Raw genomic sequence first — 18,007 nt, 5'->3', positions numbered from 1 at the left:
TTGATTTGCCAATACCTCTTGCCTCCTTTGTGACTACATTACAATTTAAATCAATCCAAGAATGTACCAAAAAGAAGGCTATTTCCAAAGGATGGACTTGGTTTAATTTAATCTCCATTTCAGGCTAAAATAGGATTGGGCTGCTTGTAGCAATTTTCTTGAAAATGATTTTCTGAATAGTAATAATTTTAAAAGTCATATCTGATACCTCAGATACTTAGCTGCTCAAAAGTAGCCTGTGATGGGTGTACATCTGCTAGCACAGTCTTGTGTAATAAGAGAACACAATTAATTCTGCACCTCATTGAGATAATTGTTCTTAGATAACTGCATGTTGAAGTACTCACGTGTCATTTATCATGTCAGCTTTCCCTGTCATCTGCTCTCAACAGGTATTTTTGTTTGTCATTTGTGTATTTTAAATTAATCTGCTTTAGAAAGCAAAAATACTTCCCTGAGATACCTTGTAGTCAACCCTTTTACCTACTGTACACATTTATGGTACTTAAAAGAGTATCCTATAACAGGAAAGGTTTGATAAGTAATGGCCTAGAAATCTTACTTGAGTCCATGGGGCAGGATTCTTATCTTTTCTCAAGCTGGCGTCTTTCAGTGGGTTCAGAAGTCATTGTGGCAAACGCGGTAGTTTGCAGGAAGAGATTGTGTTTCGATTGGTCTAGACAGCGTACCATCCACCCACATGGTGTTGAGTCAATGGTTGCTGTTGAACTTCTTGCACTTATTGACACATCCTATTTGCTCTGACTACAGCAAAACGACCTAAGAGTCCTCTTACCTTAGTGATTGCCTGGGCTTATCGCTTCGTCCCCCTACATTATTTTCTGTCTTGTCCTAGCTTTCTACCCCCTTAAAGAGTATGTCAGTGAGCACTGGGCTCTCCTGGATTCCTTGTTCCCCTCTAACCCTGCGCCTTTCTCCAGCCTAGCTCCCTGTCTGAGAGAGATGAAGGCTTTATTCTCCTAAAGGTTGTCAAAACAGAAGAAAGCAGTTGCTCTCACGGTTTCTCAAACTGCAGACTGATTCGTTTTTTTTTTTTTTTATTCTTATTTGAAGATAGAGCTAATTTGGGACATTGGCAAAAGGGTCCAGCTGGAAATCCTGGTAAGTTTTGAGGTAGTTCAGAATGAGGATATTGACTGTAAGCAATAGAAACCCAACTGTAGAATACAGCGCAGAAGACGGAGAATTTATTGTAAAGACTCTCAGTATCTAATGGGAGCCAATAATACAAACTGCACATAGATCTTGGGAACTCATCATCAGATTCTGAAACTCCAGTAGGACTCTCCATCTCTGAGTTTTCTGTCCTCTGCATATACTCTCTATTCTTCTCTCCTAGTGTCTCTCAAGACGAGACAACCAGATGTGCCATCTCACTTTCTTTTTCCAAATGACTGAAAATGGCCACAGATAGCACCTCCTCAATTCAGGTGGGCAGCAGACTAAGCTGGAGTTTCTATTTTAATTCCAGATTCTCATAGAAGGACTCCAAGAGGTTCCGCTGAAGCCAGGGGCCCACCCAGGTTTCATGAATTATTGTGCACGTGTGTTGGAGGGGGAGGGTCAAGGATGGAAGGAGAGTGCACTGTAATGGCCTGGTGGTTTCCATGGCAACCTTGTGGGCTGCCGAGAGAAGAGACAAAATCTGCAAAAGGAGTGGGTGGGCTACGAGGTTGATGGACAAAGGTAGCTAGTGATTGTTTGGACTGCTCGTCTCCCTGTAATTGCCTTGCTGTAGTTCTCCACGCAATCGCATCTCAGCCCCATTTTCATAGAATCCAAATCGCACTTAACTCTATATGAAAAATAAGAAACATCCAGAACAGAGAACAGAGAAAAGCTTTGAACCACTCTGGGTGGACTCCTCTTTCATCTCCTCTGGATCCTCCCCTGCAGCTTTTCGTCAATCAAATAGCATGAGGCCTACCCTGCAAAGAGATCCGCCACGTCTCGGTGGCATCTGGGTATTTCAGCTCGTGTTTGCAAACTGAACCGTGAGCAGTTAGAGGTTTAAACTCCTGAGGAGGAGGGCAGGTGTTAGCTGGGTGGTGAAAGGCAGAGGATGAAAAGGCCACCTTCCATCCCATAAAAAGGCAAACACTTCTTTCTTTTCCCTACTTCCCCGGCTGCTTCCATCCTGCAGGGAACAGCAGATGTTCTGCCTGAAATAAAAAGTGTCAGATTTGCATATGTACACACATACACACACACACACAGAGGCAAGACCCTACTTATATGTATTCCTTGAGAAAGAAAATCGACCCACAGGCATCTTCAGCCCTGCTCCGCTGCTACCCGGCTGGTGCGTTCTACCTTGCTTTCTTGAGGCTTGTCTAAACCTTGAACATGCAGAGTTTGGCTGCTCTGGGATTCTCCCCCCAGACTGGGGCAAGAGCCCCATCCTCACTCAGACATCCCATTAAAGGAAGATGCTGCTGATGGCACAATAGCTGCTGCTGTGAGCCAAGCTGTGTGCCAAACTTTTTTAATACCAAATATTTTATCCTGACAGTGGTCTCGGAGATAAGTCGCCACAAGTTCATTTGCAAGATAAGAAGACTAGTAACATAAAGAGCTGTTCCTCAGCAAGTGGGGAAGGCAGGTCAGGAATTGGAATTTCAACCCCAAACTACTGGACTCCAAAACGTAATTGAAACTTAGTGTAAGTTTACTCATCAAAACACAGTTATAAATTTTGGTTCTATCCCTAAGCGTTGTAAGCACCTAAGGCTGGCTATCACTTAGTGGGGTGCTCATAGGGGAAACAGGTTTCCATGGGAAAATAAGTTTCACATGCCAGATATATTAGTAAAGAGTGAGTTGTAGTACTTTGGGACATTTCATGAAGGTGCACACTTCTGATTTGTGGATTTTCTTTATGTATGATATACTTTAATGGGACAGTTGAAAAAAAAAAAGGGTCCTAAGAATTCAACCAAGTCATGAGTAGAGAACTCACCTGGGCAGGTGTGAGTTCCTTGAGAGCAGTAACTATATGTATTTTATTCATCTTTGTAATCCTTTCCAAACAATCCTCTTGATATATAAATGTTTATTGGAATTTAACTTGTTCATTCATATATATTCATATATATACATGGTTCAGTATCTAAAGAATAGTAGAATATTAAAACTGGAAATGGCTTTATATATTATCTAATAAAACTGCTTTATTGGAATTCCTTTGCCTACAAGTGGCATAAGCCCAATTCAAACTGGCTTAAGAGGAGAGAAAAAACATGTATTTACTCACAGAACTAAATAATCCAGGAACTGGTTAATTAGGTAATTTAAGGGAAGTGGTTGTGGTTCAATGAATAGAGCATCTGCCTGCCACATGGGAGGTCCAGGGTTCAAACCTAGTGCCTCCTGACCCATATGGTGAGCTGGCCCTTGTGCACTGCTGTCACACGCAAAGAGTGCCATGCCATGCAGGGGTGTCCTCTGCTTAGGGGAGCCCCATGCACAAGGAGCGCACCCTGCAAGGAGAGCCACCCTGTGTGAAAAAAGCACAGCCCAGGAGTGCTGCTACACACTAAGAGCTAACGCAGCAAGATGGCACAACAAGAAAAGCGACACAGTTTCCCAGTGCTGCATGACAAGAATGCAAGTGGTCACAGAAAAACACACAGCAAACGGACACAGAGAGCAGACAACTGGGGGGGAGGGGGGAGAGAAATAAATAAAAAATTAGGTAACTTAAGTGAGTTATATATCTGAATGAGAGCATTACCCTTGCTCAGTAAGAGAGGAGTTTCACATCTGAGTAAAATATTCAATCTACCATACCAAGGATGAATTTCAAATAAGAGCTAATCAAAAAATCAAAATGGATGTCATCAGGTTTTCATTTCTCTTATGAACTGAATGTTTAGTGACATTTCTACCAACTACACAGGAAGAAAGGATACTAATGTTTACTGAGGATTTCTTATGGACAAGGCAGTTTGTTACTTTATCTCATTTAACTTAATTTTTAATCCTCACATCATCCCTGGGCATTTGGAATATGACTTTATTTCACAGAGAAGAATCTTCTGTCTGAGTAGTGCACTGCCTAAGATTACAGAATTGTGGAAGAACTGAATATTGTAAAATCAAGTCAAATTCTGGTTTTCTGAATATAGACCTAGTTCATTTGTCCACTAAAATACTCTACTACAAATAAGAGAGAAAGTAATTGTTCTACTGGGGGCCTGTTTCCTTCAGGGATCTTGGCCTAAAGCAGAAACTAGACTGAATTTCCAGAATGACCTTCACTCTAATCTTCTTAACCCTAATTCTATTACTTGTCATGTCTCATCAGAAACCCACTTTGCCTAAATATGTCAGGAAAGGCATCTCATTAATAAGAACAAATAAGAAGGGAAAATGTACTGTACTTTGGCTAGTCATCTTGTCCTTTCCTCTAGAATTTGTGCTTCTTTTTGCTCATAAATCTTTCTATTTGTTAAATAACCCTGTGGTTATGGACTAGCTCTGGGATAATTTTGTTCCATTTGAGTATGTTCTTTTCAGTCTGCTATTCACATCCTTGTTCATTCTTTTCTTGCCCCATATTTCATTTCAAATGTACAAAATAGCATTCAAATTTCTTTCCAGACCTAATTTCATTCTTGTAGGAAGTTAGAGGTCATCTTATTAGTTGAAAGAAATAAAAATCTCTTTATAATATGAATAGATCATGTTTTCCAAGAGATAACTCATTCTTTGTACTTCCTGGATGTGAACACACTCATACACACATATACGTTTATATAGAAGGATCGAATACATAAGTGATAGAAGCATGGGTTTTTTTGTTTTGTTTTTTAAAGATTTATTTTATTTATTCCTCTCCCCATCCCCCCAGTTGTCTGCTCTCTGTGTCCATTTGCTGTGTGTGCTTCTGTGTCCACTTGCATTATCAGGCAGCACTGCGAAACTGTGTCTCTTTTTGTGGCGTCATCTTGCTATGTCAACTGCCATGTGTGTGGCGCTACTCCTGGGCAGGCTGCACTTTTTTCACAAGGGGCAGCTCTCCTTCGGGGGGCGCACTCCTTGCCGTGGGGCACCCTTACGTGGCACAGCACTCCTTGCACGTGGCAACACTGCATGTGGGCCAGCTCACCACATGGGTCAGGAGGCCCTGGGTATCGAACCCTGGACCCTCCATATGGTAGGCAGACGCTCTATCAGTTGAGCCACGTCTGCTTCCCAGAAGCATGTTTTTAACTAATAATATTCTTGTTCACATTTCTCAATCAACCTGCCGATACTTTATTTGTAGATATGTTAGAACTGTTTTTATGTGTAATTTTACTCTATCTTTTTTCAAGAAATTGGTCTCTTAGGACTTGTTAGAATAATCTTTAGTGTTCTACTGCTGTAAATATTTCACAGTTTGGAGCTGTGCTGGTCTAATAATGCATCACAGACCATCCTTGGGCATCTGTGGCATCTCTTCAGTTAGCTCTGCAATTCCAAACCTAGACTCAACAGGTACAGTATAGAGTCAGTGCGTGGTATGATTAAAGCTGTTTTTTGTTTTTTGTTTTTAAAGATTTATTTTTATTTATTTAATTCCCCTCCCCTCCCCCGGTTGTCTGTTTTCTGTGTCTTTTTGCTGCGTCTTGTTTCTCTGTCCGCTTCTGTTGTTGTCAGCGGCACGGGAAGTGTGGGCAGCACCATTCCTGGGCAGGCTGCTCCCTCCTTCGCGCTGGGCGGCTCTCCTTATGGGCGCACTCCTTGCGCGTGGGACACCCCTACACGGGGGACACCCCTGCGTGGCAGGGCACTCCTTGCGCGCATCAGCACTGCGCATGGCCAGCTCCACACGGGTCAAGGAGGCCCGGGGTTTGAACCGCGGGCCTCCTATGTGGTAGACGGATGCCCTAACCACTGGGCCAAAGTCCATTTCCCAAAGCTGTTGTAAATGAGCTAAGTTGGTGGAAATTAAATTAAAATTAAAAACAAATTACAAAATCCCAGGCTAAACATCTTTAATAGTGCTTTTCCCATGAAGTTCCCCAAAAGGGAGCAGAAGCAGAGACGATGACATATGGTAAAGGCAGGCTGCTTACCCCCCAGCGCAGACTGGGCTTGGCAGGCAAAGCTTGAGAACGCCTATTTACTCGGATACCAAGCATCTATTTGCTCACCATTTAAACCCAGCAATCTGGGGCACCAGAAGAGAGGCAGATTTTAATGGGGAGAAATATCAGCTAAGTAGTATGAAATACGAAGCAAACAAGATGCCAAGTTAGGGGGGAGATTAAAGTGACTTGAAATTATGAATTGGAAGGCCAGTATGTGGTATTACTGACAACTCCATAAGAGTGAAGCAACCAAGGGATATGGTTCCATCCAATGAATTAGGATTTAAAGGATTTATTTTCTATGCCATTGAGAAACCTCCTGATTAAGGAAAATTCTGAGATAAACATCTGCAAGCTGCTCTTTGTGTGTGTGATGTGGTCATCCATTTACATTTCTTCCTCCTAAGATTAAGGTCTTTAGAATCAGAGCATATGCCGCCTGATATATGTCACTGAATTTTTCCAGCATTCATAAATTATCCGTAAATAGGCCTAGGGCTAATGAAGCATAATCATATTCCAGGTGATACAGTATACAATTTTCTTTGAGGCTATTGATTTCTTTGAGGCTCCATCTTGATAATACAAAATGTTAGCGCAATTCATGAAAAAAAGACAGCATTCCATCAAAATAATAAAATTTAAGGAAGGAACATTGAACAGGGAGCCAGAAAAGCTAGGTTCTAGATGCAATACACATAGATGTTGTATGATATTGAGCCCCTCCATCTTGAGGATACAAAATGTTAGCACAATACGTGAAAAAAAGACAGTATTCCATCAAAATAATAAAATTTAAGGAAGGAGTATTGAACAGGGAGCCAGAAAAGCTAGGTTCTAGATGCAGTACACATAGATGTTACATGACATTGAACATGCTGATTTCCTTCAGTGAGCTCCCAGTTCCTCATCTGTGGCTTAGGTGATCTCCAAGCATATTTCTCATTGGGTTAAGTGCTGGAATAGCCAACCCCCAAATTGTAGTGACTTATACCATGAAAGAATCATGAGTTACGCTTCATCCATGTCACAGTTGCACCAGTTGTAAAGATGGTACTTTTCACCTGGGAATTTAGAAATCCTGGCTCTTTCTCATTGGTGGCTCCACCAGCTGCTGGCTTCGGAGTCCTCTGGAACTCAAAGATATTTTGAATCCAGCCAGCTGAAAAGCTAAGAAGATGTGGAGCTGCCCTAGGATTACTGAGTGGCCAGGCTTGGAAATGACAGAGACCTTTTCTGCTTACACCCCATTGGCCAGAATAAGTCACCTGGTTCAGCCTAACTTCAAGGAGTCTAAGAAATCCCATCAAGCGGTGTGTTGGAGGAAGCGATTGGTACACAGTTAGCCTGCCTGAGCCCCAGTCCCTCTAATTTCCAATTTTTTTATTATTCCCATTTGAAGGACCCTCAACCAAATTATTTTATTTGGTTCTCCCCTGTACATGGGGGGAAGAGGATGTGGGCATGTTCATTTTATTATTGTGTTTTTGCTTTGCTTTTAAAGGGGATTATGCTCTTCAGGAAACAGAGAATTGGCACATAAAATATTATTAAGTATTTGGGGGAAAATGTCAGCAGGGGCAGATGAATACAGTTTGCTTGTTTTATGAGGGTGCCCTCCTTTTAAGAATGCCTGGCTTAGAAGAATCTGCTTCTACTGAACGCGTTGATAACTGGAGCGTTCTCATACCTTAAAATATTTCTTTAATTTTTCAAAGAAATTTACCACAGAGTCACTTTAGTGGAAGTTTCCAGGTAAAACATAAAGGTTTATTTAGAAATTCTGATTGAACTAGCGTGAAGGAAGAGGTGAGAGGAGAGAGAGAAGCTTCAAAGCAATGGTAGAGAGCCAATCCCAGATAGCCCTTAGGTCTCTCTGAAGCTCTAATGGAATAACGGGGAAAATATGGCTTCTTCTGTGGGACTCCCCATGCAACGTTTTGGGAGCATCTTTACTAAATAGTGATGTGCCTATGTGCCCCTTCCTAGACAGCCCAACTAGGGTAAGAATTGCCCCTCCAAGGAACCAACGTTGTTTGCTGTTATGTTAGTTCCTTGCAACTCCTAAAGAAATAATCTGACAAGTACGGTTTGATGGAGTAAATTGGAAACTTGAAGGGAAGAATTTGGATTGCACAAAGTTGCCTAAGTTTCCTATAAGCATTACAGTAGATTCATTTGTGCATAACATTTTGCTACCATGTAAATAAAGCCTTAAAACTTGGAGAGAAAGCTTCATCTGAAGAGAATTATACGTATACACTTAATGTGTATAACTTTTAAGCATGATGCCTTTGGAGGAATCTATAAATGAGTTAATTATGTGAATTCAAAATGGCCTCTCCGTAGGAAGTTATATCCATTTTAAATTATTTGCCCTAGTCATTATTCACATTGTTATAACGAGAAGTTCCTCACTGGATATCACTGTGACTTTCCCCAAGCTTAGAAACAGTGACTTTGAGACTAGGTTCCCAAGTGATAACTGTAAAAGCTCGTGCACATAGAATAACTTCAGGATTTCAGGAAAGAGCTGTTGCCTCCCCACTCCTCCCCACAAACATCTTTCCTGAGTTCCTCACTGCTTACTTTTAAAGGTTAAGGAAAAGTCTTTCCATGATGGAACTCAGGTTCAAAATGTAATTTATATAAGAAAGAAAGAGTAAATACACACTATCGTATAAATAACTGGAAAATGCCTTGTCCCCATAGAAAGCATTCATTGGGTAGGAACCCATTTTCAGGAAAAAGCTGCAGAGAAGAAGACTAGAGATGTAGCAGGCTATTTTACCCATGATAAGAAATGCAAGATCAGATGTGTTCTCCAAAATTTAAATTCTCACAAAGGCTTTCTTTCTTTCTTTCTTTTTTTGGTCACCAGTATCCTGTTCCTTATAACGCTCCCACATGCACTTTGAATACGATAAAATCTATAACAGGATTTCTTCCCACATCTACAAGACTGCACGGCTTTCTTCCTCACCCAGAAATTATCGAATATTTGGTAAAAGTGCTCATGCTCGGATGCTTAAGTTTCAAAGATATCTTTATTTTGGAAATGTGTGCATGGGATCCTTTCTCAAGCCTCTTCTTAGTTTCTATGGCTAAATGAGCTGAACCAAGCTACTAGGGTTCAGATCAGCAAAGGATCTCATCTCAGTTTGCTGGTTCAACTGCTATCTTTGATATACAGGGCTGTTCAACTTTTTGTTACAGTGCATAATTGACAATGGGCTTCCTAGGTAGCAAATTAGGCATTTTGCATTAACTTTAAAAGTACCATTGGGAGTTGTGATGCTCAAACTTCTCACCCCAAATTGAGCATCTTTCTTAACCGACCTGCTTTGGAACCAAGTACTCAGCGTGTATCCCTAAAAATCTTATGAAACCAGCTCTTGTGTTTCCTTACAATTACACAGTAGCTGGTTTTACAAGCTCACCAGGAGCCATTGTGCCCTCATCAGAGGCGGGTCACTGCGGGGCATGGGATCTCCACTCTACATAATGAGTTTAAACTGTGCACATTCTCTCTTTTAGCACAGATTACCCTGCTGAACTCCCAAATCATTGATTTGGTACATGATTCCTTAAGCCTGAAATCTTTAAAACTGTATGTCCTTGCTGAGAGATTTCTAGTGCGTTTTCTTCACATAATTGTGTGTATTTTCCTGCCTTTACTTTCTAGAATATGAACCACATATTAGTAAATAACTCTCTCTCCCTGAAAATTGTTCTTCATTTTCTAGGTTTTTAAATCAGTACCAAAGAACTCCATTGGGTTTTCTTTTGATTCTAAAACCTTGTAATTTATGCATTTCAATTCAGAGATAGGAAGTTACAACCATGCTTGAGTTAATTTGTGTATATTTCCAATGTCTTATTGAAGGCATTCCATCAGGACAATTTTAAAGAAAAGAGTCAAGAGTGAAGAAACTAGAATGTCAAAGCATTCCTTTATGTGAAGAGTTGTGCAAAGAAAAATGTGTTTTTGTACCATGGAATGACAATCTTTCTGTTCGAAGAGCAATTTGGGGGAAACTGATATTTATGAACTTCATGGCCAATTTGTCAAAGGATCTTATGCACATATTAGTTTCAATTTGAACAAATCTGTGTAAATGTTTATGTAACCATGACCTAGCTAAACAATTGATGTAAAATGTCATAATGCCCTTTCCTCAGTCACCTTATTCAAAGAAAACTCTTCTTCATATTCAAAATACCCATGACAATACAATTTTCATTTATTAGTATGTCTAACTCTTTATGCCAGATGCTGGACCAAGTGCTTTACAAGTGTGACAATGTAGGGCTGTTTTCACCAGAATGTCTATGTGATCCTTCCTTGCGGATAATAAAGTTAAAGTGGTAAGAGGTTGACGCTGCACGGAAAGCTCAAGATGCTTTCTGTCCCATGAGAGACCATAAGGAACATGGACAGCATGGCAATACCTATCAGTCACCTCTAGCAGAATTGTTGGTTTTATTGCCAGAGGAAGGGAACCTGAACAAAAGTGGTCCAGGGAGAATTTCAGTGAGAAAACCAAGCAAGAGACAACTTTGTTACTGCTCAGGAAATGAAAAGGAGGAATAATTTTAAAAAGACTTAGGGTGGATTATCAAATGCATTCCCTTTAAGGTTCTTGTGACACACGTACAAAATGATTGGAATTATTTTTAATGTTCCGATAACTATTGTTGCACTGCATTTGCCTGAATATGGCACAATGCCAGATGTGGCAGACTGGGTCTCCTAATATTGGTGTTTCAGTTTACACATGCATATTTCATTTAATCCCAAAATAATTCGGTATTGTCTTTTTTTTTTTTGAGAGGAGGAAGTGCAAGGCCATAGGAGTTTCATTGACAGCGACTGTGAGATTGGTTCTGGCCAATGGCACACAAGTAGAAGGGTCACTTCTAGGCTGGGGGAGTCACATGTCCAGTATGACTTCCCCATACTTTTCGGCAAGTTGCTCACTGGACGGTGCTGGGACAATCCTGAGGCCACAAGATGGCAAGACTACAAAGCAGATGAAGTCTGGGTCCCTGAACACCGTCATATTGGTGTGCAGCCAAAGGGTGCTGATGCAAAATACCAGAAAGTGGTTGGTTTTTAGAAAGGGTATTTATTCGGAGTAGGAGCTTACAGATACCAGGCCATAAAGCATAAGTTACTTCCCTCACCAAAGTCTATTTCCACATGTTAGAGCAAGATGGCCGCCGACGTCTGCCAGGGTTCGGGCTTCCTGGGTTCCTCTCTTCCCAGATCTTGCTTCTCTCTGGGCTCAGCTCCTCTGTTTCCTCCACAAGGTCAGCTGTAGACTCTGAGGCTCTCTAGGCTTTGTCTCTCTCCACAAGGCTAGCTGTAGACTATCAGGTGAATGGCTCTGTCTCTCTCCTTTGGGTTTCTGCCATGTCTAAGGAGCCATCTCTATTCCTCTGTGTTCTTTTCCTTGCTCCAGCTTAAGACTTCAGCATCAAACTCCAACATCAAAAACCCTTGCATCAAAAGCTCCAGCTCTGCCTTTGCCATACCTTTTATCTGTGAGTCCCCACCCTTTAGTAGGTGGGGGTTCAATCCCTAATAATGTGGCCCAATCAAATCCCTAATCATAACTCAATCACACTCAGTAATAGAACAGCTTACAAACATATTTGGAATTCATAACCATGTCAAACCACTATAACCACTTAAAAAAGAACTGCTCTACCCATGTGAAACTGTGATGTGAATGAAAGGTAAAATTATTTTGTGTTAGGTCATTGAAATTTAGAGCATCATTTGTTACCTCAGCATTACTTACCCTATACTAATTAATGCATGGCTCAAGATTACATATATAATGGTAAGTGACAAGACTAGCAAAGTCCTAGCTCTTAACCACTACGATATGCCACCTCCTACACAGCTCCCATCCCTCTGGCACATAGAACTTTTGTACAATATACATCAGTGTGTACCATAACTGGTACAGCAGCTCTAGCAGTCAGTGAACCCTGCCTGAATTCAGAGCACTGGACTTGGTTACTGGACTGATCTCTTTGCAACAGAAGTGATAGTGTTTACCTAGGAGGAGAATTCTCCTATAAGTCTTAATAGCTTGTCTTACCTCAAGGCTAAGGATGAAAATGGGAAATGAAAAATTCATCCTTTTTTTTTTTCATAAAAATCTCATTTCAGTTTCTCAGTTATACAACTAGCAAAGGAAACATAATAGAAATTGTGTTGCCTGCTTAGCATTTCAGAAGAGCCTCAAAAACCTCCTTAGATAGGATGGTGGTGAAATCTCAGACTTCTTGTTGAAAGTTAATAGACTTGCTTAAAAGTCTATCCTTTCTCCAGAGGTTTCCATTTCCTCTTCCACCTGCCTTTGGTATCTTTTGACTACTTACTGGTCCCTCCTCTTGAGTCTGCAAGAGGAAGCAGATGAGATGAAAATGAGACCTGTAAATTTGCAACTTTCCTGTATGATATGAATATTGCTTCCAGTTTTGCAAGAAAGGAGTTTTAGGTTATCTGTGAGTATCCTTAATTCGTATTCTCATTACTCCAAACATCCACTAATCATGGTCATTTTGCTGTCCAGTGAGCAAGATAAAGCATGGGGATAGTCCCTTTCTCTGAAAAAGGAAACATGTTCACTCAGTCTGCCTTGTAACATAATCACTGTGCCATTATTAATGAAGCAGAAGATACCGTGACTTAGTCAGAAAGAAGAGACTTATAATTCGCATCACATTTTCCTGTTGAGCAATCAGCTGCAGATAGCATTCCTGCCAGAGCACTTTAGTGTATCAGGAGATCTGAGAGTTCAGAGGACAATTGCAGATGCAAAGAGAGGCTGGCAATTCTGTGCTGTGGCCCAAGTAAACAATGGGAAGATATTTCCTATTATCTTGGGCCCACCAGGTCAGCAGTTTAGGATTCAGGCTTCACAGGTGCATGGTATGGCTTCATTCACATTTGCTTCACTTCCTTCCTGCCTTAGAGCATCAGGGCCTTGATGATTTGGACCCTTGAAAAGAGTTTGAGAGCACAAAACTCTTTTATGGTGCTTCACTACTCCTTAAAAGCCAGTCTCAAGTTCCTCCTAGGGAAGCGGACTTGGCCCAATGGATAGGGCGTTCGCCTACCACATGGGAGGTTTGTGGTTCAAACCCCGGGCCTCCTTGACCCCTGTGCAGCTGGCCCATGTGCAGTGCTGATGCGCGCAAGGAGTGACGTGCCACGCAGGGGTGTCCCCACGTAGGGGAGCCACACACAAGGAGTGTGCCCCGTAAGGAGAGCCGCCCAGGGCGAAAGAAAGTGCAGCCTGCCCAGGAATGGCGCCACACACGGAGAGCTGACACAGCAAGATGACGCAACAAAAAGAAACACAGATTCCCGGTTCTGCCGATAAGGATAGAAGCGGTCACAGAAGAACATGCAGAGAATGGGCACAGAAAGCAGATAACTGGGCGGGGATGGGAGGCGGGGAAGGGGACAGAAATAAACTTAAAAAATTAAATAAAAAAAAATTTTTTAAAAGTTCCTCCTAAACATGACACAGCCTTGGAAGGCTGGGCCCCAAATTCTGCTGCCATAGTGACATCTGTCAAAATTCAAAGTTGTTTAGAAAGTGGGGAAAATAGATGAAAGAAATCCAATTGCTCCCTTTCCAACTAAAAATATTTGTGGGAATTCCATTAAAAGGACAATTTACTGTTGATGAATGTGACAACTTACTGTTGATGAATGTAACAACTTAAGGGGAAAAAATGGGTTAGATGGCCAGGGACAATAGCTCAGATAAGAACTTATGAACATTCCTGTAGAAATGTCTTCATTGAGTAAAATAAAGACATGAGAAAATTATAAGGACATTTTTTTCACATCTAAAGTGACCTTCAGTGCGCCTAATACGTTTGATTTACATTTGCAATTCAATTTCCCTGGTAGAATTTTTAGGCCATGTTTCTGCACTGTTTGAACTAAAGATTGTGAATTTGTTTTGACTTTTTGTTGCAGATGGTACAATTACAAAGAAACTGTTTTTCTTCTGTCTGGTTCTCCACACCAATGATTAATATCTTTCCAATTTAAGAATCCTCTCTCCCAGGTCCCCCTGGCTCACAGCACCATTAATTTGGATGGTTAGGAAGGACAATAAAGAGAAGTTATGTGGAGACATTTGAAGCCAACTCACCATACCTGGGGTTATGTTTTCTCCCCAGGCCACAAGGTTGGAAAGGCTTACGTCTGCCCTTGATAACCCTGTGCCAGGACATATCCTTGAGCCCTCTTACCCACACTCAGCTTCGTCCATCCTGACAGCCTGAAGAGTCCAATTCTCAGGTCTGGGTGGCTGACCCTCAACTTCCTTTCTCTCTCAAGACTTTTTCTCAACCACCTCCATTTCTTTTCTTTTATCTGATTTCCCTTCCCTTTTATTTTCTCACCCTCCGCTTCCCAATATATTTTCTTCATTCGTTTGCTTAATTATCCCCATTAGGCATGACCAAAAGTTTTTACTATTGTCTAAAAGGTGTAAAAAAAAAAAAAACGGACGAAGAGGAAGACTACCCTCCTCAAAAGTTTCATACCTTTTGCATCTTCTTCTAGCTGCTGGAGCAAGAGAATGGGTTCAACAAACATTTTCCATCCAAAGGTTGTATCCATGTAGTTTTCCCCTTGGGGAGAGAATGACTAGCTTTCATCAGCCTTCTACAAAGATCTGTGACCCTGAGAAAGTTAAAGCACCACTTAGGTGCTGTAGTATCATGAAAGACTTTTGGGGAGCGGAGGGGGTCTGCCCTACGGCAGTCATCAAACCCTCTACAGGATTAAATTTCACATATCCCATTATGATGCTCGTACTCTAATCTAAGCTGTAACTGAAAGGCTTTTTAAAACACATTTTTGTGTCTACCACAACAGCAACAGCACCATAATTTTGTTTTATTTTTCACATTTTTAATTATTCAGCTGTTTTATTTGTCACCATTTAGGAAATTATTACAAAACTTATGCCTACAATGCTTCTGATTAATGCATATTTAGGCAACTAAGCAGATGTAGAATGAGTTGACTGCTTTGATAAAATTAAACATTGATGAAACATATATTTGCACACCAATAATGATACTGGCATTTGTATAAATAATAACAGATCTATTTCCCTAATCATCTGGGAAAAAGAAAACAGTGAGAGGGTGACAGAATTACCAAATATGTCTGGCTTACTAGGCAGATAATTTTCAAGTGCAAGCTTTTATTTTTTTCATGTGAATAAAATTATGTTAATTTATAGAATTTATTACCACTTGAAAAAGAAAGCAATGTATTTGAAAAAAAAAAAAAAGGCAATTTGCCTGAGACCTGAAGTATGTTTCCAAATGTTATTTCCAGAGCTGCTATTTACATCAAGGAAGGTGCATGTTTTTAAAATACTCCTCCACAGTGCCATACATTGGATTTTATACAGGTGTCGTGAGACCTAAACTTAAGTGATTTTAAGTTACTGGTTTGTTTTTCACATTTTAGCATCTCTGAAATTGGAATCTGTCTTGCAATTAATGGATGCCACAATTTGATTAGCAGCATTTTCTTTTTCTTCCTTTTTTAAACAATTAATGGGATCTTAGATTCAATAAAATAGGGCATTAGGAGCCCTAACAGACATAATCCTAGTCTACAAGGAACATCAGAGTAAGTAAAACAAATGGGCCAGAAGGAAACATCAGCCCTACCTGTATTTGAGCAAGAAGAAGTGGATGAATAGAAAGAAAGAAGGTTAAATAAGAAGGGAGTCTATGGATGTCTAGTTCACAGAGCCAGAGAAATCATGGGAAATGAGAGAGTTTAGGAAAAGAGCAAGAAAGAGGACTAAGGGAGAATGAAACATCAAACCAGAAGATAGAGCGAATAAGCCCAGCACGTGGCTCATTGTTTCCTAGGATGCGCTCTGCCCTGCTCCGTGTTCACTGCACACACTGCTCTGGTGGTAGGGGTCCTGGAGGGGGGATGTGGGAGGAGTTCTCAGCCCCTTTCAGGAGGTGTATTTTTTCCCTCTGGCCTCAAAGGTGGAGGGCAGAGCCACCTCCTCACTCTCTCTAAGAGCCTCCTCTCTTCTCTTTCTCCTGCGCCTACATTTCACCCAGTCCCAAACCACCAGGGAAGATTGAAATGATGATTATTACTTCTGTATTTTTTTTCTTTCAGGTGATATCAAGATTATCAAACAAATCTGCAGTCTCACAGGTATGGCTTTGGCTAAAGAGCAAAATACTTATTTAAAACCCAAAGGATTTCCAATAAATCTGACTTCCCCTAGAGGACTTTGTGTTTATTTTTTACCTTCTCTAATGCACTAACCAAGGAGAGAGGTGGGTGACTGATTTTCTAGGGTTAAGGGATGGAAACATCCTGAACACATCCCACGTGAAGGTTTTATTCTTACTGTTATTCAAGTAGTTTGGCAACAAAAACTGTCAAAAGTAGCAAAGTCCTAATCTTAGAAGTATTTTCATTGTGTTTAAAAGTGAGATTCCAATGTTTCCGCATAGCATTCCATTGATAATACATGAGTACTCATAAAACATATATATATGCTTCAGAGATATTCTGGAAGTAATTTCACTTGCAGTCCTATGACAGTCCCAACTTTTAGGTGTGCTTCAATTTCACAGAAAACTTTCCCCAAAGAAATGGTGGTTTGTCATATTTTTTAGCTGTACTTTTTATTATCAATAACCCTGGGACAGGAGCCCCATGAACCATTCCTTCTCTTGCTCCGCTCCTTCCTTAAAGCAGAATACAATGATTTCTGCACACACATATACACACACACACAACGATCCAATTACATAACATTATGAAGACTTTGATAATTGACTGAAGGTCAGAGTGGGTGGGAAATTGGGCTTACTTTTAATACTATATTGAAAATTTTCTTAAAAGGTCTAAAACAGATCAGTTTCCTCTATGGCACTAGTTGTATTTTCTCTCCTCCTCAGCAAACATCAGACTATCTTTATGTTTCAACTCTTCTCTCCAAGCATCCTCTCCTCTTTCCTGTATCAACCATCCTTCTCCCAGACTTTTCTTTCCTCACCCATGAAGAGCCATTCAGCTTCTTGCATATTTTCAAATTTGAATCCCTCACCCCTCCAAAGGGCACTGAAAATAAAGTTCCCTCTCAAGACCGACACCCTTAGAGGCTGGGAAGGGAGGTTGTTCACTCCAAAAACCAAATTCCTTCTCTTAGGCTGACGTTCATTTCCAATGTTAAGACCACAAGAGGAGCAGGAGTTTCAGGACAATGGAAGTTTATTTCTCTCTGATGAACAAGTCTGGAGGTCAGCAATGCAACAGCTCCAGAGTGTCAGCAGTGTCCCAGGCTCTCTCCTTTATGTTTCTCTATCCTCATCTTTCCTCAGGTTTTCCTCATTCTCCATGATGGTTGCTGGAGTCCCAGCCTTTTCACTGATATTCCAGGCCAGAAGTAAAGAGATATTAAAGAGAGGCCAAGAGATCCTCATTACCTGCCCGCAGATTTGTCATCCTTCCAGAACTTAGCTTCATGGCCAAACCAAGTAGAAAGGAAGCCAAGAAAGATGATCTTTGGGCATGGTGCATTGCTAAGAGTTTTATTAACTAAGAAAGAAGGGGTTATTGCATAAAAGTAGATAACTAGCATTGTTTGTAACCTCTGCCCTGACATATCTGTTGTTTCCATTTTTTTTCATGATGAAGATCATCATCAAAAGAGCAAGAGTTTATAAAAGCACTTCCTAAGCACATTGTTAAGTGTTTTAAAACACTTGCACCATTCCCAATTTACACTTAAGGAAACCAAGACTTTTAATGATTATGTAACTTGAGCAGGGTTCTAGCCAGTAAGTCACAGGAATTCAGAGCCACATGG

General features: G+C 40.8%; 1 protein-coding gene across 1 annotated transcript in view; it reads left to right on the top strand.

Moving 5' to 3' along the window:
- Window positions 1-18,007, top strand: part of KCNH8 (potassium voltage-gated channel subfamily H member 8) — a 407,588-nt gene that overhangs the window by 339,038 nt on the left and 50,543 nt on the right. Inside the window, exon 12 of the mRNA XM_058290622.2 lies at window positions 16,303-16,341. Coding sequence (XP_058146605.1) covers window positions 16,303-16,341 — 39 coding nt within the window. The remainder of the gene's footprint in view (window positions 1-16,302; window positions 16,342-18,007) is intronic.

The sequence above is a fragment of the Dasypus novemcinctus genome, chromosome 31 (assembly GCF_030445035.2).
Source record: "Dasypus novemcinctus isolate mDasNov1 chromosome 31, mDasNov1.1.hap2, whole genome shotgun sequence".
NCBI classification, from domain to species: domain Eukaryota; kingdom Metazoa; phylum Chordata; class Mammalia; order Cingulata; family Dasypodidae; genus Dasypus; species Dasypus novemcinctus.
Note: the sequence above shows the minus strand (reverse complement) of the source record. Positions and strands in the feature narration are given on the sequence as shown.